The 27,250-nt window shown below is 40.9% G+C and overlaps 1 protein-coding gene across 2 annotated transcripts; it reads right to left on the bottom strand.

The window, feature by feature from the left end:
* Positions 1-670: 670 nt before the first annotated feature.
* On the bottom strand, positions 671-14,879 carry rasal3 (RAS protein activator like 3). 2 transcript variants are annotated; one of them, XM_085277990.1, is made up of 19 exons: positions 13,952-14,879; positions 11,749-11,891; positions 11,572-11,650; positions 10,195-10,259; positions 10,003-10,088; positions 9,362-9,491; positions 9,174-9,272; positions 8,417-9,091; positions 8,149-8,293; positions 7,920-8,064; positions 7,595-7,831; positions 7,198-7,399; positions 5,283-5,374; positions 5,093-5,209; positions 4,701-4,866; positions 3,650-3,781; positions 3,370-3,560; positions 2,613-2,697; positions 671-1,002 (listed from the first exon to the last, which is right to left on the bottom strand). In XM_085277990.1, the coding sequence occupies exons 1-19, from the start codon at positions 14,559-14,561 to the stop codon at positions 910-912; spliced, it is 3,492 nt and encodes a 1,163-aa protein (XP_085134116.1). In that variant the 5' UTR covers positions 14,562-14,879; the 3' UTR covers positions 671-909. The 2 variants fall into 2 exon arrangements, with proteins under 2 accessions (XP_085134116.1, XP_085134117.1); XM_085277991.1 differs by lacking the exons at positions 11,572-11,650; positions 11,749-11,891; positions 13,952-14,879 and adding an exon at positions 11,063-11,525.
* Positions 14,880-27,250: the final 12,371 nt, after the last annotated feature.

Below are 27,250 nucleotides of genomic sequence, written 5' to 3' on the forward strand. Positions count from 1 at the left end.
TTCTAAGGTAGAGAATAATGACATTGAGATGTGTGTAAAATTCTATATAAAACAAGTGAGATTTTGACAACCGGGGTTGTTTTAAAATGGTAGAATGGACATGCAAGGAAATATAGTACACTTAAAAGAAATTTGACCCGTCTGCTGATGCTGTCCTTTCCTTGTCACTTGCTCTACACTACCACCCACTGCTAAATTCAATATGTATACTGTAGTCTTTACCAGGCTACATTTTGTCATTCTATCTGACAGCAAAGTTGACTAATGCAGCTTTCTGGGGGCAGGAGGTTCTTGCACATTAAAATTTTTACAAACCTATTTTAAAGTGTTTTTCTTCATTTGTTTTTTTCTTTTTTAATTTTTATTTTCTGTTAGAATTGTATTACTTTTCTGTTTGATTGTTTGGCTTTGTGGTGGATTTTTCCCATACAGTTTTAATACACTGAGATGGTGACAGAGAAAACACTCTTCACTAACCAATGGGTAACATCATAGTGGCTCTCCTTTTTTTTATATACAGTCTATGACTACAGGCAAGAAAAACTATAGATTTTGGGGTTACCTGTCCCTGCAAATCCATAATCATAATCAAGTTACAGTGATTATTCTTGATTAAAATAGACACAAAATAGACCACTTACCATGACAAATGCAAAATAGACTCCTTAAATAGAAAAACATTAGGCAGCAGCTTTTTTTATTTAAAAAAAAGGGTTTACAAGCAGAGATACAGTGAAAGAGGAAATGCGAACAAATCCTTCAGCCTTCATATTCACCTTAACTGGAGTTCATTATGGGTATCTTTATAAAATAAACTTATATCTAACCAGGAATTCATGATTGTGGCATCAGGCTGTGTGTGTGTGTATGTGTATAAAAACTATGAAGCCCAAAGCGTAACCCTTTTTCTCAGGGTTCAGGATGCTGTGTGTTGTTTTGGCTGCTCTTGTACGCCTCGCTGAGCTGTTGAAGGTCACTTAGCAGACCTGCAAACTGCTCCTCCTGTGTGAGCACATTAAAAACAGCTGTTAATATGCTGAAATCAACCACTGTCGCTAAACTTTAAATATCCAGTACCTTAAAGGGAACATATTTGGTTAAGAAATACAAATTAGCTTGTTTAAAGGGCATCAAATACACTTAAACCACTCTCAGATCATTTCTTATAAAACTTAATCAGCATAGTTGCATTTAACTGCTTTTTAAATATTCAGTTTTTATGGGTCTACAGCATATGAAACTGTAATCTTTTAGCCTACTGATAACAATAGAGGCAGTGTTTGAAATATGCAGAGGATGTTTATCTATCAGCAGTGATCCGGGCTTTTTCCTGTATAAGGTTTTGGCCTCCCCCTAAAGTAAAGTCACCGGCATTCTGTTAAATATTTTGAGGGTTTAATTTAATCAGGCATAAAATACACTGTTGTTTATGAAACAATCACAAATCTCAGAGAATTCAGTGACTGCTGATGATTAAGGTAATACAGGTAGCTTCTACTATTTGAGGCAGACTGTGTTTGCCTGCATAGTAAACATAACCTGCACCCTCTGTTATTAAATAGCAGATTCCATCACAGTTTTTAAGAGACTAATGAATATATTTCTGCCTTTTAGTTTGCTACGTTTTAATTTAAGGACCCCCTAGGGCTGGACTGAGATGCTCTGAGCCAGTTCTGGCTGTCTTCACTCCTCCACTGAATGGGCTTGCAAAGAGAGGTGACCACCTCTACTGGTAGCATGACTCAAAGTGTCATTTATAAATATCATGCAGTTATATTGCTCATAAATTAAATTAAATTTCATATAGAGCGTAAAAAAGTAGGTATTCCTAGGCTAAATTCCAAAGCCTGCGGTAGCTGCACATGTTAGAATAGTCTAACTAGGTCAGAACAGAACAGAAAATAAAACCATTAAATTTATAATTATATAAAAAAGTACTAAATGTTACTACTTAATAATTTAAGTGAACTGTTTTATGTTAGCGTTCTCTCTATGGACATAAATTCTTTTACCAGAAAGTTTTTGATTTCTGAAAATTTTAAAAATCAGTGGTTTGGTTCTATTTTTCTATCTCAATTTAAAATGCGAAAATCTTTTGCATCCCACTGGACCCTTAAACCTCATCTCTGATCAACTCATTAGGCTAAGAATAAGGACTTCCTTCATGATGACTGACAAAATACCGGATACTCTCTAGATCAGGGGTGTCAAACTCCAGGCCTCGAGGGCCCGTGTCCTGCAGGTTTTAGATCTCACCCAGGGTCAACACACCTGAATCAAATGATTAGTTCATTAACAGGCTTCTGGAGAACTTCAAGACATGTTGAGGAGGTCATTTAGCCATTTAAATCAGCTGTCTTGGATCAAGGACACATCTAAAACCTGCAGGACACCGGCCCTCGAGGCCTGGAGTTCGACACCTGTGCTCTAGATCAAATCAAGGCAGATAAATGAGGAATAACAAATGCAGGTGACCTGCAGTACCATCATAGCCCACCAGGGAGCACCAGCGCACACTGCTCTGTGGGGTTCAGGAGAATAAAATGTGGATCTTGAAGTGAACTATTTACAAGCACTGTTCTTTGACAGTGGACTTTCTTCATCTCACTTACCAGCACATTCACTCTCTCGGCTGCTGCAATGGCAACACTCAGCTTCCTCTCATCTTCCTCCCTTTCCTCTTCAATCACACCCAGCCTGCAAAACACACAGATAAGAAGACATGCTGTTAAGAGAGAAACACTGAGGTTGCAGATTGAACAGGATAAAGCACAAACAAAATGCATGCTTTAAAAACAGAATATATGAGGTGTGATCAAAACATTCTGAGAACTGGTCGATAAAAAACTCAAATCTAAAAACTCTTTCCTGATTTCAATTTGGCTGTTTCTTCTGCGTGTGGTCACCTCAGATCTTGACCTTTCTAGAGACCAAATGTGTGTGCTCAACACTGATCGGTTCATTGTGGGATCAAATTTTAGGTAGCTATAGAATTTAGGTGCAGTACTTTAGGGAAGACAGGATGATGCCTTGGTGCCAGTGCTCTGGAGCAGCTGAAGCGGTGCATGAGCGTGATTTACAAGTGTGCAGCTTTTTGTGTAGTGTGAGAAAGAGGATTCAGAGGTCAGAAGATTTCGACACATGGAGGGAGATCCCACTGCACGAGTGCAAGCTGATCGAACATGACTGTCACTGAGAGATCTAAAATAGTAGGTGCTCTCAACACTGTCCAGAGATGCACGACCTTCTGGTTTTAAGTATGAGATCCTCCAAATTTAAACTGGATAAAGATTTTTTCAATTTCTTTAGTCACACCTTGTGTTTACTTTCAAATGGAACACACACACACACGTTAATGCACAGACTAACCTGAAGGTGGCGCTGGCAAGCTGCTCCTCACGCATAGCCAGCACATTCCTGAGCTCGTTGACCTCTTCCTGCAGTATTGCATTCTGGTCCTGACTTTGGATGATGAAGTCCTCCAGGCGCTTAGCCATGTCCAGCTCGCGCTCCGTCACCTGCTCTATGCCCAGGCGAAGCTCTGACAGCTCCTGAGCATGCTGTCATTACACGTAGACATCATATAAACTGTAGCATTGAAAGCAAACACTTTACACTGTCACTATAATATGTAGGAGGCTTGCCATACCTTATCCAGTAAGCTGAATTGCTCATTCTCAGTCTTGATCTCGCTCGGTTGCCGGGTGTGGCTGCCTGGTGGGTTGGGGTCCCCGGGTTTAATCCAGGGAACCGGTGCAGGTGCACGCTTGACAGAGACGCTCTGGGAAAACATGAGCAGAAACTCCCTGCGTTATTCCTCTCAGTGAAACTTGAAAAAATATGTGTGCACTTACAGAAGCGTGACTCAGAGGTGCTACTTAAGACCCCTGATCTGTGTTTATGTATGCTGTTGTGATATTCCTAGACATAAAAATGTTTCCTATGATGATTTTTTTTATCCACTACTCATAAAACTTGGACCTGGCCGATAAGTGTGGCAAGTATAAGTGTTTGTCCACTTCCAATCAATGCAATGTACTGCAATAATGTACGGCTCTCAGGAATTCCATTAATCTGAATATTTTGAGTGTTTCTGCATAAAATATTCAAATATTACAAATCTAGAAACAATCTGATCCAGATTTAACTTGAGCAAAAGAAAGGAAGTAACAACAGATAAAAAAAAAAAACCAGCCTGACTGTGATAACAACCGTACTTTGTTGTTGATTAGAATATTACAGAGTCACAAATTTATCTGTATTTTGCTGTTACACTGATATATGACGTATGCAAACTGTAATATATAAACTGACTCAGATGTAACTTTATTAATTTTTTTCTACTTTTATTACAATAAAGTAAAGTTGTTTTGCAAGACTTAAGAAGATAAATGTAATTATGTTTTGTAATTTGTGTCTTTAAACATTTAATGTTGTAATTATATTACAACATTTCTTTCACAGACAAAAGATACAGTAGAGATGTGATAAACAAAAACAGATTCATATTATTTCTGTAAAAAATCTAGTCATGCTTGGTCATTAAAAATGGCCAAGGCTGTTTATTGTTTAAAGGCTTTAGAGTATGAACTATAGCCTCCTCTGTGAAAAGCTGAAGTCCTTTTTGCATAAACACGAGAACATGAGCTGCGCAGCTCAGTTGCTATTACAGGCAGTTCACAGTTCCTGTTTATACTCACAGTATTTGGTGGTGAGATAAGTGGTTGGTTGGGCTCCGCCTCCTGTTCCTGGTCAGATGTCGGCAGAGCCTCGGAGCTCGTTTGCCTCTTCATCTCACGTTTTACTTGTGCCGGACGTCTGTGTGGGGCACTCTGAGTTCTGGCGATCGGTTTCCTCCTTTGACTCCTGACATCCACGGTGAATAAACGGATCAGTGTTAATTATTTAAATGCCAATGAACACATTATACAATGTTTAAAATGCACAGACAAAGGACCCTAAATGGAATAAAAAAATCAAATCTATCTGACCCAAACTGAATTTGTAATTGAATAGCTTGAGAGAGTCCTTCCTCCACACTGACATTGGGAGGAGCTGCGTCTGACCTCCACTGTGCCCCTTTGAAACTGACCTGTTGTCACGTGTGCTTTTGGATTCCTGAGGAATATGCTGGAGAGACGACTGGAGAGGGCTGTACTTGCTCAAGTCCTTAGGTGGAATATACGCTGGCTTGATGTGTCCTGTTTGGCTACAGGAATACCACTGTTTTAGTAACATGCAACAGAACTAATATGATGGACAAATCACACAAATCAACATACCTGTTAATATCTATCCGAGGTGCTTCAGGGCCTAGTGACTCTGTTATTTGGTTCAGAATTGAAGGCAGAGGGTGCAGCTTGTCAACTGTTTGCTGAGGGAGAAACAAGTAGCATGTTAACCTTCACTTATACACAAAGCATGAAATAAGTATATTTATATAGTGAATGGATACATAATTGCTTCTGGTAAACTTGAGAGAAAAACTACATCTATGACCACACAACACAGCGATACACACCACACACACCACATTTTTTCTACAAGGCCTTTTAATCCCTTAACCTACCAGTGTTAGAATTAGGATTCTGTTTACAAATCTTTATATGGGATAAAGGGGTAGCAGTGAATCTCTTAAATCTGTGTAACTAGATAACAAAAATCAAACCCTATCTTTAATCAGAGCTCTGATCACAAGAATAAGATTATTTCCTTCTGTGTCTGTAGTTCACTATCAATAGTTTTACTTAGGTCACCTGACAGATTAAAAAAATGGGGGGGGGGGGGTGTCAGAAAAATAAAAAATTATATCTTCTAATAATATCCAGCTATTTATGTCATTCTTGTGACTTTATCTGCAGTACCCCCATAGTCCACTTGGGGGCCACAGCAAAAGCTTTTTGTCCTGTACAGCCTCCATCTTGTCAACACAATCTTAAAGGGTAGAATTAGTGCGTGAGTACACCATGTATAACTGAAGTGATCTATATGTGGGTGTCAGTCAGTCCAGCTTGTACAGAATGCTGCAGCTCTCCTTTTGACTCGTGTGAAGAACATATTACTCCGGTGCTTGCTTCCCTTCATTGGCTTCCAGTTCGTTTTAGAATTAAATTCAAAATCTTACTTTTGACTTATAAAGTGCTAAATGGCCAGGCACCGGACTATTTGTCTGACCTTTTGCAGCTTTATACGCCCTCTAGAGCCCTTCGATCAAGTGATCACCTGCTCCTTACCTTACATAAGTCTAGGATGGTTCATAGAGGAGATCAGGCATTTGCGGTTTTGGCACCGAAAATGTGGAATGATCTACCTCTCCACATTAGAAAGGCCCCAACTGTTACTCTTTTTAAATCGCATCTTAAAACATATTTTTTTACTCTGGCTTTCGAAACTGTATGAGAGTTACCAATTCTTTTATCCTAAAAAACTCCTTTGTCCCACACGCCATCAAACTGTTTAACTCCTCTCTGGAGGGGAGAGGGAGGGGAAACAGGAGGACAAAGGAGGGGGGAACAACTAAGCTGTAGTGCCTCTTCACCTCACTGTACAATACCTTGTGCAATACTTTTTGTAAATAGTCAACAGTGCAATAGACTCAATACTTGAAATGTGCAATTCACTTGTATTTTTATTTTTTATTCCTATTTATTCTATTTATCCCCTTTGTATATTTTATTTATATTTGTCTCTGTATTTATATATGTGTGTGTGTGTGTGTGTGTGTGTGTGTGTGTGTGTGTATATATATATATATATATATATATATATATATATATATATATATATATAACAATTCTGTAACTGTAACTTCGGTCGTTGCTTTGCTTTTTGGAAGTCGAATTTCCCAGAGGAACCCACCCGAGGGATTAATAAAGTTCTATCTTATCTTATCTTATCTTATCTTATCTAATTTTCTTTTAATTTTCTTACCTGTTGTTGTTGTTAATGTCATTGTTTAATTGTTATTTTGTACAGCACTTTGGTCAACTCCCTGTTGTTATTAAATGTGCTTTATAAATAAATAAATAAATGAAATGAAATCTTCATATAAACTCTATAATTATAAGTATCCCCCTGATAACTGCTTATAAATTGTCTTCCACTGTGGTTAAGCTAGCTAGTGGAGCCATGCAATACAAAAGTCACACAATTCCTTTAAAACTAACTACCAAACTGGACTAATGTTTGCCTGCCTACCTGGTCCTTCTGGTAGATGATGTCCACCAGCAGTCCATGGAGCACAGCCAAACGCAGAGGCAAATCCACATAGCCATCAAAGGATGTCATTGCAATCTCAGTGTCTCCACTCGACACCGTTTGTAGGAAGCCTCTCATTCCATCCCAGTGCTGCTCCAGGAATTCATTCATGAAGAGCATGTACTCCTCCTTTTCCCCGAACCTAAGTAAGAACAACAAATTTAATTTACTTTAGGTATTTATTTCAGGCCCTTTATTGTTATTGTACATGTGCAACAAAAAAATATCTTTATCCATATTCCCAGATTATGTCTTTCAGTGTGCCAAAACAAACAAACAAACAAAAGCAAACAATCTGCTCAGGAACAAATGCACAAACGTGACATAAACTACTGACAAGGTGAAGTTGGCCAGATTCTGGATGACTTTGGCTGTCAGCGTAAGGGTACGCAGGGTGTTTGGCTCCGGGTACGGTTGCGTCAGACCAAAAAGGGAAGGACTGAGGATAGCAGGACACAAGAAACGAAGGAAGAGGGAAGCAGAGATGAGCCGATGGCCAATCTCCGGTTTGCCCTGGTCTTCACACACCTCCACCCAGCTGGAGAAGATCCTGTTTAACTCTTCAGGAAAAGGCCTAGTGGAAAGAAGCATGTCAAGTATGAGATCTCTGAATGTGAGAGATGCCCAAATCATTTATTGTATGTTAAGCTGATTTCTCTCACCCATGGAGCTCAATGATCTTCTGCACCACCTCCTCACAGGTTTCCCTCAAGTGCTTCTGGTTGCTTGACAGTTCAGCCGCAGGACATTTACGAGGGTCAACTTCACAGTTCTCAGTCGATGCATATAGACGGTTGATAAATTCTCCTGCATTGAAAAGAAAGCATAGAGTTCAGGAAAACCCAGTACGATTGAATACAAGCAGCCACCTTTACGACTGATCTGCCCTACCTAGTGTGTCGATGAGGTACTTCTGACCAACCAGCTTCATATATTCATCTATAGCTTTAGTGGCCAGTGTGTTCTCTCTGAAGATCATTGCTTCTTTTTCTCCAAGACGCTCCACCTCATCGTTGCCCAAATCAATGAGGAATTCCTAAGGAATAAAAACTTACTTCTGAATATGCTTCTGGTTGTATTTTTGATACATATTGTGAAAAAATAACGTTTGATTCATAAATTGCATTAAAATTTTTTTTAATTTAATCTCATTCTTTACCTTGGCCTTGCCGATGCTCTGGAGTACGTGGACCAGAGCTCCTGCCAGCTCTTCCTTCTCCTTCACATTCAGAAGTGGCTCCAAGTTTCTGCACATTTCTACGTAATCCACAGTCACATACTCGGCAAACTCTTTATATTTCTCCATTGGCAGAACTTGCAAGTTCTGGAAACGGGCCTTTATGCGAAGTGAAGCCTGCGGCCCCAGAGCTTCTTTGTTCCCTGCTGAGCCTGACGCCTTATATGGAGTGATGGGGTACCACTTCTCCTGATAGGTCCTCCCTCGAATGTCAGCTAGAGGTATGGTCACGCTTCCCAGAGGGTGTAGACTGGAGTCGTCTCGGGAATGCCGCTTTTTCTTGGGGTCTTCTTCCCGGAAGAGGTGCAGGCTGATTTGGGAGATACAAGGCAGGTTGTCGAGCTCAAAGAATTCTCCCCAGAACAGTTGGCACCCTCCAGTCGCACCTCCACTGGCCCCCAGGCCTCCCGAAGATCCAGCGGAGCCATCTGCTGCCAGGCTGGAACGGTTTGGGAGCTTGCCAACAGCTCTGCTGGTCGTGCGGGCGAACAAGGTGCCATCCAGGTGTACCTCACAGTAATAACGCTTTTTGGGTGGCAGATCCTTGGCTTCATTAACCCACAGACTCAGCGAGTTCTCTGTGCGCTCGATGTTGTCCTGTGAATATAATGAATGTTATTAGTAGCACAACACAATTTGAATATTGCGTGACCGGTGGGACCGGCGGCTGAAAGCTCACCTTGTTGGGCTGTGCAGCTCGTCTCAGATCTTCAATCCAGCGGTCACGTTCAGCAGCCGAGGAGCAGCCGAAGCAGTGGGTGTTCTCAGAGTTTATCACCTATAGCACATTGAAACTAACAGTTAGTGGTACTGGAATACTTTACGGTACTCGTTAATGAATCTATGGGAGTGCCCTTTAAAGTCTACCTCAAAGCAGTACTTCTCCCCCAGAATGGAGCTGTGGACCGGTCTGATGACGGTGCTGGTGTCTGCACTCAGATCTAGTGTCCCCACTGGACTGACTGGAATTGACACAGACTCTCGGGATTCATAGAGCCTTAAAATTAAACACAGTGGAAGAATTCAGTCAAAAAAACGAGATGGAGATTTGTCAAAGGTACTCACAATGTACACTTTCACTACCTGCAGGTTGTTTTACCATCGACACATTACATTAACACTGTGGTTGTTTTTAAAAAGAACATCTTGCAAAGTTTTATTTGCAACATGTTTGAATTATTCTTTAGTGAGGTTTTATGTGTGTGTAGGTTCTCTCTCAACCAGGTCAACCAGGTCATGCTGAACTCTTAAGTTTCCAAAACTTAAAGACGTCCAGTTGCTTTCTTTGCAAGCTTCTTGGACCTTTAGTGAGGTTTACTATGAAACTGATCGGTTAGTCTATTGTTGAAGAAGTGATTAAGAACACGATAGATGAATTATAGGCAGGGTTTTTTGAAGATAAGAGTTTGGCCTTAAATTATGAAAGACAATGAGAGAAGTTACTTTAGACCAAAGGTGGATATGGAGTGCAGTATATCTGCTTTGAGAAACACAGCAGTGCACTTTACCTGCGTCCTTTGTTAAGTCCCTGTTGGTTTAGCTGGGTGTTGCTATTCCTCTTGGCTTTGTTCTCAAGACGTCGCTTGATCAGTCCCTACGGGTGAAGAATGCAAACACAGTGCATTTGGGCAATTATGTGTTGTATCAACAGGAAAAGGAAAACTAGCGCAAAGATTGTCTCTGGCGCATACTGCACTCACCCTCACACCGCCATCTTGAGCCTTTGGTCGAGGACCAAGCTGGCCCCCATGGTCGGGGCTGCATTCTAGGGATTGGGATGAAAATGGAATTCTCTGTCAGTTTTTCATTAGTGTTGGCAGGACAAGTTGGCTTAACTAAATGAAATTATAGGCAGTACTCATTGTTTCCATTTAGAGTTTGTGGTCAGTACTTCTACGTATTTCTTCCTTTTTGTGAGTCAGTTGTTTCCAGGCGTCAAATCAAATGGTTGCCAGGCTAACTTTAGAGCAGATATTGTGTGCTGGTGAAGCAGGAATAGCACGAATATTAATACAATTAAAATTGGCTAAGTTCCATTACGGTAAGTGACTTCCAGGTCATATGAGAGCACCTGGGGTTAAATAACCTGTGATTTTTTGCTGATATGAAAACAAAGCAGTAAAATAAGTAGTTATGCACACCATCTTATGACTAATTTTCAAGCAGTTAGATGAGTGTTTTTTCACTCATCTAACACAAATAACTTCTACTGAAGACTCTCAAAAACATCAAGCAAAAAGTTTTAATATTTCCAGATGGGTTCAGATGAGCCATTTCAGGATGTGGTTTAAAGCTGTAATCCGATAGCTAGACCTATCTCAGTAAAGTTAACTAATTGCACATATGTCACTAAATAACACATAGTGTACTGCAGCTTTACATAGAACAAACGTAAATGTTCCCATTTTGATTTTTCCTGTTTTGTGTGAACATTTTAACCTTTTAGTCAGAAAATTGATATCTCTAACTGGAGATCATGATATCCTCTTTTGCTTATTTATACTCAGCGATATTGATGTGTTTAATTACAAGATAACACAGGTGTCCGATTTTCTTTTCGCTGCTTACCCAAATTCCCACCACAAACAATCCAGCGTTTAAATCCTATCATTTAGTCCAGAGGTGTGTGCAAAAGCCCTGTTACTTCAGTCTCTGTGTCTTTATCATTTCCTTTCTGTCGTCTTCAAAAGAGCCGATTGAGTCACCCAGCCAGTCGGTGCAGGATCGAACACCTCCACAGTGCAGTGTCTGAACCTCTTCTAAGCAAAATATATAAACTGCATGGATGGAAGATACCGACTATATCATCTCGCTCTGTCTTTCTGCGAGTTTTCATTGGACTGCTAAAACCCTGTCTTGATGCTATCTTCCCCAGAGGGAAAAAAAACACAGAGGAAGCGATCTTACAGACATTGCCACGAACAAACATTTAGCTATTTCCTCTGTGTCTTCTGCGGAAATAGTGCAATAGTCATCGCTGATGTCAGTAACAGTTAAGCTGGGGGGTGTTTGATGATTTTTCTTCATTGCATTTTAATCTGCACATCATTTTGTTTGCTTTGCATGTGTATACGGACCTGTGTCAATGTCTACAAGGTTCTGCATGCTGAGGTTGGACAAGCAGCTGCTGACACGGTTTCGAGTCCACATTGTTGGCTAAGACGGACACACAAAAACGGGCATTTTTTACTCTCCGTGGTTATGACAACATGATTTGAAATCAGTGTAAATAACATGCTGTTATCTGTGGGTACCTCTTCCTCTGGGGAAATGAGAATCTGCCCATCTTCCAGGCAACAGTTGCTGATGTCCCATAAGGGGACCTCCTGAGGCGGGACCCATTGCAGTCTTGAGAGTTCGCAGGGTCCGGCTGGTGTCGGCACAACCTCATTCAAACCTGCAATTCAAGTAAACGTTGCACAGACAAACACATTTTGATACTGATCAATCATGTAAGGTCAGTATACACATGTAATCACGTGCTAAATATGTGCTGATTTCTCTCACTTTGAAGAACTGACAGTAAATTGTTTATGATGTACAGATACTGTTTAACTGGAGGCGTATGCTGCCGGGCTGGTTTGTTTTTGATTTTTGGTAATGACACTTATCTCACACAGCGATTGGCCACTCCCATTTGAGGTGTTGCCTTGGCCACTGACGCTATTGGTCTCTCTTTTTTATTACACGCCATGAAGGCCTGCGCACATCCTGTGGGCTGTCGTTAGGTTTTTTGTGTCTTTTTTTTTTTTTACTCGATGTCAACATCCATTGTGCTTTTATGTCGTCTTAATGCTTACATTATCTTACTATCAAGTATATGCTGTTCTTGAAACGCCAGCAGAACATAAAGATAATATTGCATCACTAAAACATGCATAAAAGCCCAGGAGAGCAGAAGGTGGCAGGAAAGTAATGCTTGTTTTTAAAGCAATTATATTTTCTTCTTGTTCTTTTTAATAATAAAATATGGTATCTTCTTCATGCAGCCATGCCTCATTTGGCTCACACCTGCATGATCTGTCTGTGTGTGTTGCAGATGTTTCTCTCACTTCCTGTCAGCTGAGATGAAAGACGTCTAGAGAACTTCTGTATAGGTACAACTATTTGAATCTGTCCTGAGGTGGATTGAGGTTTCTGATGTCATTAGACAAATGTTCAGACATCATTTGTATTAGCTGTCTGAGGGCACTCCTTTTTAGTTTCTGCACAAGTACAGGAGTGCGTGCAAATCTGACTAGAGTTCATATTTTGTATTTGAACAGCAGGTAGGCTTCTGGTTGGATTTGCCTACCATTTTCATATAAGGGGCACAGAAACGTCTGTGTCACAACAACACATTATGTTGCTGTACATTTTTAGCCATGTACCTCTTAGTATGCATTTGTTTCTCAGCACTGGGGAAGTTGGTTAGTGAATCTAGTTAAGTGTGGGTGCTGGTTTGCAGTTCTTCAGTTACTTTGAATTTCTGGGTCATTTCTCTGCTGTTTTGGCGGTTTTGGTCTCGCAATGATTCATGTCTGAAATGAGATAATGACGATTGTCTGGGTTCTGCTTTTTAGAAGGAGAGAAATCTGTTACCTACAAGGAGAGAGCCCTTAAACATAGACTTGAAGGGCGCAGGGCTTAGATTTTAAGCTTGTCCAATGACTCCACACTTGCCTCACAGATTTACTACTACTACCACTACTGCTGCTACTACTAATGTTTTAATCTCGGCCTATACTTACTGTTTGTTTAGAAAATATTCCAACAGTTACAGACTTTCCTTTTGTCTTTGTACTGATCATTTTTTACTGTTTATTTGAGGATGTAAATGTTGCATCTACAAATCTTCTAAAAGAGCTTTCTTGAGGTTAGGGGACTTTAAATAGCCATCAATAGACATCAGATTTGTCACATTATCCGAGATCACACTATCGTTTAGCTTACTGGGTAATGGCTCAAATATCTTTACAACATTTTGTTTAAATTGTTTGCTGATGTTTAAGATATTTTTGGAAGTGTCAAAGTCATTCACTGGTGTTTGGCTGTATTTAACTCTTTCATCACTTTCATAACCTGTAACATTTCTGAGATCCACTCTTTTACTTGTGATTTATAAAAGATTTATATTTATAATGTATTTTAACATAATGTAAGCCTATTTAAATTCTCAGCTTCTCTCTTTAATTATTTCTACATGTGTTTAATACTGAGCCAGATGCTAAAATAGTCTTAATAGTATCATTGCAGATGAAATTTCCAGATGCACTTTTGACAGAGGTCACCCATACCACTCATACTGCTGAGTGTTATTAAATGGTCCTACCTACTTAACAAGAAATCACAAATCGTGTGATCGCAAATAGGAAATAGGAAACATTTTCTGATATTTCACATAATATTTGGATTGAGTAATGACCTTAATGCGCAGGGCTTTGTGTGTACGCTGTACTTTTGTTGTAGTAGTCTTACCTGCAAGGGATGGCGTGCTGTTGCGGGGCTGTAGCTTTGGCTTCTTGAGCTTCTGGGACACACTCCGAAGATATTTTTTAAAAAGTGCCCCTCCGCCCCCTTTCTGTGAGGGGTCACTGGAGGCAGCCCCCGAGGCTTCTGTGCCAGCAGAAGTGGCTGCAGCAGAGGATGAACCTGCGTGAGCCGAATTGGCAGTAGAGAGGGCTGCAAACAGCGACCCAGGAGGCTCGGACAGAGCCCTCCTGAAGGGGTTCTTTCTTGTTCCTCCGGAGGCTTTTTCAGGCTTGGCTGCATCGCTGCTTTTCCCATTGGATGAATTCTTTTCTCCGGGGTCCTCGCTCAAGGCCTTGCGCCAGTTTTGCATCTTGCTCCACTTGTTGCTAGAGGCCTTCTGAATTTTTTCCATGGTGGATGTGGAGGATGCCGGCGTTCCTTCTCCTTCTTCTTTCTGCTCATTGAGGGTTCCCTTGGAGCCAGTATGCCACTTGTATGTGTTGAGAGGGTCGCTGGTCTCAGATGTTTGTGGAGGCTCATTTTCCTTCTCAGGTGATCCCTGCTCCTTTGATGCTGGCTGAGCTGCAGGTTCTGGATCTTTCTCCTCAGTGCCCATTTCACACTTTTAGGGTGTAACTAAAATTCTCTCTGTTTTTTAAGGTCGCATCAAAAACCTTCACAAGAGAATTCACCTGTCTCCCTCCTAATTTACCGCCGCTTTGGAGATTGCTGCGTGTGCAAAAGGAAGACAGCGTAGTCTGTATCTCCTCTAACTGTCTGTTTCTCATTTCCTGTCTTGCAAAAACGTTGATCAACAACACGCGACTTAGCTGCTCTGCCTGTGGTTGCTGTGCTGCTGCACTACTCCCATCTCTCTGGGCTGTTGGCTTCCTCATGAAATGACACAGAGAAGTTCAGTGTTTTCATTTAATACTTCCTGTCATCCGTTCTTCCTGTTCTGTCAAAAAAAATAAAACAAATCTGCATTCAATTTGTGTGAAACTCAAAGAAATGTCCACAGATGTTATAATAAAATGTGTGTTTTAGGTTGTCCACCTTGACCTCAAAGGAAGCCTACTTGTCAGATTCAGTCTGTCACATTATGAGCAAGGGAAATGTGGTTTTGCATGTTACAAAGTAGTAGAAATCCATCGTGAGACAATATTAGGCAAGATGTGTAATATGAAGATATTTAATGAATCTAATAAATCACCAGTCCCTATACAGTTAATAAGATTCATTTTCTTGGTAACTTGAATGAAATAAACCACCAAGGACAACATCTTTTTTGTCAAATATACGTGAAAAATATTGTATGGAAGACTCTGGACCCAGTCTTACTTTTTTAGTAAGACCACTAAACTGATATCTGTGAGAAATAAACATAAGTATCCATGTGGTATCAGCTACCTGAGAGTTTACAAGCTGTTGACAGTTAAGAGTCAGTTTCCTGTCAAAGCTACAGGAAACTGACTATAAAAACCACTTCCTGCTCTCATGCTGCTCTTTTCTCGTACACACCTGCAGGGTATTTCTGTGTACCAGTGGGGTGAACTGCCAGCAATATAGTCAGATGTTGTCTTTCTAATTGTGGGAAGTAATGGTGGAGTACAGCAGGACCTTTAGATTTTTCATTGGGAACATTCCTCTAGTTCACTTCTCCAGTTCTTTAAGCTATAAAATACCTGGGAAGTGGTTTTATAGGAATCACATTCACACAGTAACATTAATACAGTATCAACATGCTTATATCTGTGTTTCTATAATAATAATAATAATGGATTGGATTTATATAGCGCTTTTCAAGGCACCCAAAGTGCTTTACAATGCCACTATTCATTCACTCTCGCATTCACACACTGGTGGAGGCAAGCTACGGTTGTAGCCACAGCTGTCCTATAAAGAGCTGAGTGTGTGAAAACACTGAAAGTTACATTTTTGTCTTGTTTCGTCCAGGCCCTCTAGTGGCCGGGGGCATTTGGTATTGAAAATATGCTTTGACTGTATGCGGTTAAATTTGAAACGTAATCAATGAAAACTGACTGCCTCAACATAAAAAAAATAATTACAATTAAATGTAAAATTTAAAAGAAAAACTGTAACTGAAGTTTGAGAGTGTTTATAATGTGTGTGCTGTCTTTTAGAACTATAATCAACCTTTAACCTGACACTAGTTTAAAAGTAAAAGGGGTCCATTTAATTTTTAGCCTTTATTTAAAAGGCTATTTACATTATGTGATAAGAGGCAGTAATCTCAGGTTTATCACTGTGCAGTTGCAAGAACACTTTTTTTTTATTAACATTTGAACAACAAGGGCACTGATCTGGACTCAGTGACAACAGAGAGTCTCAGTCAAGGTTGCTCTGTATACGTTAACACCGTTCTTGGCCATAAAAACCCTGAAAACCACGAATACTGATCACAACAGGATTTGAAGTTAAACATTAACAGTAAAATTAATCTTTGCTGGTGCTGAAGTATTCTTAAAGCACAACAAAAGAAGTATTTCACAAAGCAGCATGTCTGTACAACTCCTCAAAATGTTGGCAAAAATGATGAGTGCTGCAGGAAGTGCTTGTTCTGTTTACAACTCGAGCCAAAAACAGCTATAACATTTGCAAATAATAAAGATAAACGGGTAAATGTGTAAATACTGTATACTTAAGTATACAATAAGTTATTAATATTTAAGATGAATTTACAGTCACAAAATCAGAAAGTATTTAGATTCATCTGTGGAAGTCACAGTGTTTGTCTTCATCTGGTGGTCGATTGATTTACTGCAGAACAGTTTACCTTTTACCTTAACAAGAAACATGTGGTACAGACAGCAGCGGTTTTTGATATGGACATTGGCCAGCGCTGCGTCGTGGTGGGTCGCATCATGGGCATCGGCAAAAAAAAGTTGCTCGCACCCATGCTGCCCGACATCATGCCAGCACATTTTGGGGATTGCATGGGCACCGATCGGAGCGGGGCGGCCGGGGGTTCTCTGGCTGGCTGAACAGGTGTTGTGCCAAAAAGTGATTGTCTGCCAAAAACTGATTTCCGGTATTTGCCAAAAACTGACTGCTTGTATTTAAACTGCTATAAATAACTTGTTGGTCTATAATATGTGAAACATATGTCAAATGTATCCCTCGTGAATGATATCACGTCATCTTCAAATCAAATCAATTTATTTATATAGCACTTTTCACAGGATAAAAACCACAAAGTGCTTCACAGTAATATAAAACAGAAATACATAAAATACATTACAATTCAAAGCTTTAAAAGTCAGTACCAAGATTTTAAAATGAATTCTAAAATGTACTGGAAGCCAGTGTAATGAGCGTAACACTGGTGTAATGTGCTCTCTTTTTCATGTCTTAGTTAAAAGCCTTGCAGTAGCATTCTGGACTAACTGGAGACGGTCAAGATTCCTTTTGCTCAAACAAAGAAAAAGACTGTTACAATAATCTAAGCGAGATGAAATAAAAGCATGAATAACCATTTCTAACTCAGATTTAGACAGCAAAGTTCGCAGTTTGGAGGTGTTTCTTAGCTGAAAAAGGCAATTCCTAATCAACTGGCGAGAGGGTTGTTCTAGGGACATGGCAGAATCAAAGATCACACCAAGGTACCTGAGGCTCAGGTGAACAGATGAGCCAAGAGAACCAAGATGCTGCTTGATTAGAGATATCTGGTTGTCGGGGGCAATAATTAATGTTTCTGACTTCTCAGAGTTCAACTGTAAGTAGTTGTCACCAAGCCACTGTTCAACGGAAGCTAAACATTTAATTAAAGAGGACAGTTTATGGACTTCCATTGGCTTAAAAGAGCAATAGAGCTGAATATAATCAGCATAGAAATGATAACACACCTCAGGGAACTGCCTATATAAGTCCTAGAGGTAACATGTACAAAAGAAAAAAGAATAGGACCCAGAACTGAACCCTGCGGTACCCCACATGTCAGATCCTTAGAATGTGACATAAACCGATTTGCAAAAACACTAAAAGATCTGTTGGAGAGGTACGACCGAAACCACTCCAGAGCCAGACCGGACACACCGACTATGTCCCGGAGCCTGTTAATCAGGATGGTATGGTCAATGGTGTCAAAGGCAGATGTCAAGTCCAACAAAACCATGACCGAGGATGTTCCAGAGTCAGCTCACTAGAGACTTTAAGTAACGCGGTTTCTGTTGAGTGACTTTTATGGAAACCTGACTGAAATTTGTCATAAATTTCGTGTTTTTTTTTTTTTTTAAAAAGTGGTAAATTGATCTGCAACTACTTTTTCCAGAATTTTCGATAATAATGGAAGGTTTGAGATAGGCCTATAATTCTTAAACTGAGTTGGATCCAAACTGCTCTTTTTTAATATCGGCTCAACAACAGCATGCTTACAGAACCTAGGGACCACACCTGTTAAAAGAGAGGCATTGCATATCTCTACTACAGAGGGGCAATCTTGAGCAACTGACAACATTCCTGTAACAAGGTAGAAGCCGCAATCAGTTTTTGGCAGTGACTTTTATGTATCCTTTAATTATGCAGTTAAAAAAAATATTTTTGACTTTAAAAATGTATCTTTTAAGAGTAATCTAGCCAAGAGGACAGCTGAAATTGCAACAAATGCAAAAATAGTTGTGTAAACATAAATTAAATGGACAAAAGGGAGCTGATTGATTATAATGTAAGTACAATAACACAGTCACAAAGATACTTGAGAAACAGGTAATTTTTTTAATTTTATATATCACCCCTTTGTAATACCTGTTCACCAAAGTCTGTTTAGCATCATACGTAACGATATTACACATAAAAAACACACGGAAACATTGGAAATCAGTTTTTGGCAGGCAATCAGTTTTTGGCACAACACTGGCATCTAATAACCAGCTCGCAAAATAAAACTAAATAAAAACAAACCAACAAACAAGGGCTGTCAACTTTAAAGCCGTCATCACATTTAATGCGATTAGAAATTTTTAATGCAATTAATCCATTTTGAGCGCAGAATGACTAAAAATCCCTTACAGTGGGGCAAAAAAGTATTTAGTCAGCCACCGATTGTGCAAGTTCCCCCACCTAAAATGATGACAGAGGTCAGTAATTTGCACCAGAGGTACACTTCAACTGTGAGAGACAGAATGTGAAAAAAAAATCCATGAATCCACATGGTAGGATTTGTAAAGAATTTATTCGTAAATTAGGGTGGAAAATAAGTATTTGGTCACCTCAAACAAGGAAAATCTCTGGCTCTCACAGACCTGTAACGTCTTCTGTAAGAAGCTTTTCTGTCCCCCACTCGTTACCTGTATGAATGGCACCTGTTTGAACTCATCATCTGTATAAAAGACACCTGTCCACAGCCTCAAACAGTCAGACTCCAAACTCCGCCATGGCCAAGACCAAAGAGCTTTCGAAGGACACCAGGAAAAGTATTGTAGACCTGCACCAGACTGGGAAGAGTGAATCTACAATAGGCAAGCAGCTTGGTGTGAAAAAATCAACTGTGGGAGCAATCATCAGAAAATGGGAGACATACAAGACCACTGATAATCTCCCTTGATCTGGGGCTCCACGCAAGATCTCATCCCGGGGTCAAAATGATCATGAGAACGGTGAGCAAAGATCCCAGAACCACACGGGGGGACCTGGTGAATGACCTGCAGAGAGCTGGGACCAAAGTAACAAAGGTCACCATCAGTAACACACTACAACGGCAGGGAATCAAATCCCGCAGTGCCAGAAGTGTTCCGCTGCTGAAGCCAGTGCATGTCCAGGCCCGTCTGAAGTTTGCCAGAGAGCACATGGATGATACAGCAGAGGATTGGGAGAATGTCATGTGGTCAGATGAAACCAAAGTAGAACTTTTTGGTATAAACTCAACTCGTTGTGTTTGGAGGAAGAAGAATACTGAGTTGCATCCCAAGAACACCATACCTACTGTGAAGCATGGGGGTGGAAACATCATGCTATGGGGCTGTTTTTCTGCCAAGGGGACAGGACGACTGATCCGTGTTAAGGACAGAATGAATGGGGCCATGTATCGTGAGATTTTGAGCCAAAACCTCCTTCCATCAGTGAGAACTTTGAAGATGAAACGAGGCTGGGTCTTCCAACATGACAATGATCCAAAACACACCGCCCGGGCAACAAAGGAGTGGCTCCGTAAGAAGCATTTGAAAGTCCTGGAGTGGCCTAGCCAGTCTCCAGACCTCAACCCCATAGAAAATCTGTGGCGGGAGTTGAAAGTCCGTGTTGCTCGGCGACAGCCCCAAAGCATCACTGCTCTCGAGAAGATCTGCATGGAGGAATGGGCCAAAATACCAGCTACTGTGTGTGCAAACCTGGTAAAGACCTATAGTAAACGTTTGACCTCTGTTATTGCCAACAAAGGTTATGTTACGAAGTATTGAGTTGTATTTTTGTTATTGACCAAATACTTATTTTCCACCCTGATTTACGAATAAATTCTTTACAAATCCTACCATGTGGATTCATGGATTTTTTTTTCACATTCTGTCTCTCACAGTTGAAGTGTACCTCTGGTGCAAATTACTGACCTCTGTCATCATTTTAGGTGGGGGAACTTGCACAATCGGTGGCTGACTAAATACTTTTTTGCCCCACTGTAAATGTCTCTGTCAACGCATTTTAGGCAGTTTTTCCATTACGCATTAATGTGACAGCCCGACAACAAACACAAAAACTGAAGTTATCATGATATAGACTTATCATTTGCACCGATGTGTTTTCTAAATTCTATCACACACATATGCCCTCGGTGCGCCTGCTTGCATGCTGAAGCCTCACAACCTGTCTAAAGTGGAGGGGCCGAGCTGCTTTCAAATAGTGCACATTTCCTTCATAATATTGTCAATCCAAGCCCATTATTTATTATTTTCCTGAGTTACGTGAAAAAAAAACTTTATACAAGGTGTAGTTGTATTAGTCTATGTTGTGGGGTTGTGTTTAGTGGTTGAGAGGAGGCGGTAAAGAATACATGTTCACATTGGCACTGTGTGACTGTTACAGTGTTGATACTGGAGTGCAAAATTACTGATGGAAGATGAACAAGAAAAGGTCAAAGCCATCAGCCATCAATAGATGAAGTGTGTTCGCGCGCACTCATCTAATGTCAGCTTTATTATCTAGAACCCGAGAATTCAAACTGTAGGCAGACTTTCGTCGTGAAGAAGTTTCAGCGGTTAATCAATACTTGGAAATAATTTGAAAAACGTGCAGTTTGCAATTGTGCTAAACGGTAAAGACATGACAGAATTTAGTGAAGTGAACAGAAGGAAATCTGTGGAAATCATTTCGTTGCTCCAACCGGATAAGGTAAAAAAAAACAAAAAGCGAAGGAAACAAAACAAAGTTGAGCATTTAGCACTTTTGGATAAATGACTTTTATTCCTGATCAAATAAGCTTCAGTACATTGCTATATAAAATGTCAAATTGTTAATATACTGTATATCAGTATACACTGGATACAGGATACTGGATACAGGATAACCACTGCTCATCTACCATCACAATGAACACCAGTGTACCACAAGGCTGTGTGATGAGCCCTTTCCTCTACTCCCTCTTCACCCACGACTGCAGACCTGCTGATGGTTCCAACACCATCATTAAGTTTGCAGATGACACCACGGTGATTGGTCTCATCAGTGACAACGATGAGGCCGCCTACAGGGAGGAGGTGGATCGTCTGGCTGAGTGGTGCGACACAAACAACCTGCTGCTTAACACCGAGAAGACCAAGGAGCTCATCGTGGACTACAGGAGGAATGCTGACCCACATCCACCCATCCACATTAAGGGGACGGCTGTGGAGCGTGTGAGCAGCTTCAAGTTCCTGGGAGTCCACATCTCCGAGGATCTCACCTGGACGACCAACTGCTCCAAGCTGGTCAAGAAGGCTCACCAGCGCCTCTTCTTCTTGAGGACTCTGAGGAAGAACCACCTGTCCTCAGACATCCTGGTGAACTTCTATCGTTGCACCATTGAGAGCATCCTGACCAACTGTATAACAGTCTGGTACGGGAACTGCTCTGCCTCGGACCGGAAGGCGTTGCAGAGGGTCGTGAAAACTGCCCAGCGCATCGCCGGAGCACCACTTCCTGCCATAAAAGATATCTACAGGAAGCGGTGTCTGAAAAGGGCTGGGAAAATCATCAAAGACCCCAGTCACCCATCACATGGACTCTTCACCCTCCTGCCCTCTGGGAGGCGCCACAGGAGCCTCCGGACTAAGACCACCAGGTACCGGAACAGCTTCTTCCCCACAGCTGTCAGACTCCTGAACTCTGCCTCCTGACATCTGACCCACGTTAACACATGGACTGAACATACACACACCCACAATGGACAACTGTACCCTCAAACACACAATAATAACATGGACTGAACCACCACTCACAACCACTAGCACTTTATATAGCCTCTGTAGAAACTATCTACACCCTCACTTATCTTAACTGCACTACTGTATAGCTCTGTGTAAATAATCATTCTGTACATTCAATAATCTTTAATCCTACAACTGTTTACAACTTGCATAGTTCCCATTTCTGTATAGCTGTATATCTCAGATTTCTGTAAAGTTATTTATTTCATATTCTGTATAGTTTTTCATATTTATATCCTGTTCATAGCCTGTACATAGCTTGTACTCACTACAGCCTTTACATACTTATAGTTATAGAATATTCACAACATACTTCATACCGTGTACATTATAACATACCATAATAGACCCATTTCTGTAATATACTTACATATCTATACTATTGCTAATATATATTGTAATATACCTATATCACTAAAGCACTTCTGGATGGATGCAAACTGCATTTCGTTGCCCTGTACCTGTGCATGTGCAATGACAATAAAGTTGAATTCTATTCTATTCTATTCTATATTGTTAGTGTGACATATCACACATATATTTTTGTCTTATCAGTTGTTGGATTTCATTAGTGAACTGCAGTGCAAAGCATTTAACAGTGACGATTTTAAAATCCCATTGCAGAACATTTTGTTATTGTGTCAAAGATTCCTAAAAACCTGACTGCCTTTTCTTTCTAGATGTTGGAATTGGATTGCAGGCATTTGAAATTGCCTCTTCTGACGCTGGAAAATCTTGGAAAAATCATCACCCCCTATGTGAAAGATGTTTCAGAGGAGTAAGTCACACATTTAAAGCCATCAAGCTTACAAGCAGCAAAAATGATCACTAATACACACATATACTCTGGTTAAATGTTTGTTTTCTCAACTATTTATCTTTTTTTCATCTTTTAGTCAGTGGGCGTCCTTAGCCGATGGTGACCCTGGATCAAAAGCTGTCATTCTGTTGTCCAACATGTGCCATGCGATTATAGAAGAAATTAGCGCCTTGGTCCTGGAGGTTGTAGAACCTCAGGTTCTTGCCAAGGGGCACAATCATGCATGTGGAGATAAGGTAAGTTTGCAGGATGGCTGCAGCTGCTGCAGAGTAACAGAAAATAATATTCAAGCCAGCTTCAGAAACACCCTTCATCACTGTTTTGGTGAAGCCCTGTCCACGGCACAAGGTAAGTCCCACAACTCGGATATATTAGTAAAGCTGTTTCAGCAGAAATTACTAAAAGAGTCAACACGTCGCTGGCTCGTATCACAGGGCCAGCTCCTACCCCACAAACCCATGACTCAGTGACAGGTATGAGCATTATACAAATGGTGTATAATGTGACTGAGAGTTTTAAATGCATCTTGAATGTCAGCAGAAAAATCACAGACAAGGCATCTGACAGCATGACATGCTCAGACTCTAACTGTAAGCAGACCTGCTGTCTAGATGTGGAGGAGGAGGAAGATGCAGAAATCCCACAAATAAGTGACTGTTCCTTAGAGAATTCATTGTGCACGGATAATCTGAGTCCTCCTCCAACTCCAGAGCTCCCTAAGTATTCAGAAACATTTGTCCCTTCAGCATTGATTTTAGCCTACCAGGAGAATTCTTCACCAAGTCTGGATGCTGTTAATTTCACAATTATTCTGTTTGTTGTTAATTAAAAAAGTAAATAATAATCTAACAGTTATAGCAGTATTGTGCAAAAGTCTTGAACTACCCCATTTTTTAATAGCAACATAAACACACATACATAGTTACAATGCTATTATGATACATTGTGAGACACCATTGTGATCTGACATTCCATCCTATACTATGACATTGTCTTTGGTGCTCAGCTGAACTGTCAATAGTACACGATTGAGGAATTTATATAAAAATATTTGCTTATAACTTATAAATGTTGGCACTCACAGTGGCCTAGGCATTGTTTAGTTAAAGTTTCATCTAGATTGGGTCACTTGTCTTGGAGGAAATAGGGAACATACAAACATATAAGGCTAAAATATGTTTTGAGACTACAGACAGAATTTTTGGGTCGAGAATTGCTTTAAAAGCTTTTTTTAATAGTAAAAGACGACATGGTTTAGTCAAACAGTTTTGTAAGGATTATAACTAAACACTAGATGGAGACAAACACAAACTGAACTTCATGCCAGACACTGGTTTTATTAAAGTAAATAAAATTTAATACCGCGAAACTTCACATTTATTTGTTAACTAAAACATGGTTTGATTAGTGTCTAAACAACCTTAAAGTTTTGCAATGAGTTTTGGAAAAGAAGACAGCAAGATGAACATTATGAATAATATTTATGCTAATAAGATATAATGTACTTTATGTAACTGCCACTGAAGGATGTCAGAGAGGAATACCTCAGGATCTTCCAAACTCCAGGGATGCGTGCCAAAGCTCTGATGAAGATGATGGTATGACAGAGTTCAGACAGCAGTTCTGATAATAAGAATGTCTAATACACCTCTTCCTGCAGACAATGTTCCCTCTCACTTTTCATGTGTCTGAGCAAACACACAAACTCCCTGAGCGGTTGATGGACCTGATGGGCCTGGGTCAGGGCTCATGCATTGTTCTTGGGTTTAATGAATATTATAATTTCTATCTGACTATGTGGATTGTTTATTGTTGTTGTTGGTGTGATCTGCTCCTGGTCCCTTGTTTCCCTGTCTCTGTGTTTGGGTGTGTGTGTTGCGGTGTGTGAGTTTTGCTGCCATACCAGGCCTGGAGAGTCTTCAGCCTTTGAGCCAGCCACACCTGGTGTAATCAGCCACCTGTTGCCGATCGTCAAGGAAACACTACTCAAGAGAGGATCGGAGAGGCAGCCAGCGCGGGATTGTTAAACTAGGAACATAGTCAGTGCTCCTGCTCACAGTTACTGTGGTCGCTGAACTTCTCCTGTTGGAATGGTTAAAGTGTTTTTGTCGGCCGGTGGATGGGACGGTACTCACTGTGGACTCTCTCGTTTCCAGGTGGATTGTGGAAACGTTCTGACTTGTATTATGAGTATGAGCCAGTGTGTGAAGCTCCTGCTGTGGTCTGGGAGAGAGTCCTGTAACTCTTTATATACTCTATTTTGCAGAAAAAGACATGATTATTTGCATTTCTACTACTCATAAACTAGTGACAGTGTTATACTCCCTGAGTACTGCTGTCTTCCCAATCTGCCTCAAGGCCACCATCATCACTCCTGTGCCAAAGAAGTCCTCTGTGTCCTGCCTTGGTGACTACTGTCCCGTTGCACTCACACCCATCATGATGAAGTGCTTCGAGAGGCTCGTCATGAGGCTCATTAAGACCCTGCTGCCACTCCATTGACTATCGCCCCAACCGGTCAACAGAGGATGCCATTACCACCGACCTACATCTGGCCTCACCCACCTGGACAATAAAGACACATATGTACAAATGCTGTTCATAGATTTCAGTTTAGCGTTCAACACGATCATTTCTCAGCACCTGATTGGAAAACTGAGCCTGCTGGTCCTGCACGCCGCCCTCTGCAACTGGATCCTGGACGGAGAGACCTCAGACAGTCTGGATCAGTAACAGCATCTCCAACACCACAACACAGAGCACTGGAGCCCTTCAGGGCTATGTGCTCAGCCCACTGCTGTTCACTCTGCTGACTCACGACTGTGCAGCAATGCACAGTTTGAACCACATCATCAAGTCTGCTGATGACATGACTGTGCTGTGTCTCATCAGCAAGAAAGACGAGTCAGCATACAGAGAGGAGGTGCAACAGCTAATGGACTGGTGTAGAGTCAACAACCTGTCTCTGAATGTGGACAGAACAAAAGAGATGATTGTTGACTTCAGGAGAGCACAGAGATATCACTGTCCACTTAACATCGTTGGATCCTCTGTGGAGCTCATTGAGAGCGCCAAATTCCTTGGTGTTCACAGAACACCAAAGCAGAGAACCTGTCCTGGTCCCCCAAAACCAGCTCAATAGCTACGAAAGCCCAATAGCGCCTCTACTTCCTGCAAAAGCTGAGAAAAGCCCATCTCCCATTAACCCCTTCTCACCTCTCATCCCTCTATCACTGACACCCGCTCCATCCACAAAGCCACCATTGTGGAGGACCGCACACAACCTCACACACACTCTTCATCCTGCTGGCTTCTGGCAAAAGGTACCAGAGCATTCAGGCCCTCGATGCCAAACTGTGAAACAGTTCCTTCCCCCAAACTGTCAGACACAGGAACACTCAGGTTCTGGACTGACACAAACACACATACCTTCATTCATGTCACTGGCTCAAAAACGTATCTGCATGAACACACACACACACACACACACACACACACACACACACACACACACACACACACATCCCATTACTTCAAGTACTTTTTGCACAACCCATTGTTGCACTTTTCTGCTGCACTGTTGTGTGTCTCTATCGTTCAATGTTTGAACACTTGCACTTCATGTAGTTCTGTGTGGACTGTCTATTATATGTAGCACCATTGTCTTGGAGGAACGCTGTCTTGTTTCACTGTGTACTGTACCACTGTACATGGCTGAAATGACTACATAGCCACTTGATTTGACTTGACTTAATTTTATCTTCATTAACTAATGTGTTAAACAACTAATTGAGTTCTTCTTCTTCCACCTGCTCCCTTTAGAGGTGACCTCAATCTCACCCCATCCCTTGCATCCTCCTCTGTCCCATCAACTTTCTGCATGTCCTCCTTCATAACATCCATGAATCTTCTCTGTCTTCCTCTTTTATTATTTCCTAGCAGTTCCATATTTAACATATGTCCAAATGAACTGAAATGTACCTCTCGTACTTTTTTTTCAAACCGCTCAACCTGAGCTGTCCCTCAGATGTATTCATTTCTATTCACCTGAGCCAACTCAGGTGAATAGAAATG

The sequence above is a fragment of the Mchenga conophoros genome, linkage group LG6 (genome assembly GCF_057382185.1).
Source record: "Mchenga conophoros isolate Kocher_MC1m ecotype Shallow Benthic linkage group LG6, M_conophoros_male_GT1.1, whole genome shotgun sequence".
Taxonomy (NCBI): domain Eukaryota; kingdom Metazoa; phylum Chordata; class Actinopteri; order Cichliformes; family Cichlidae; genus Mchenga; species Mchenga conophoros.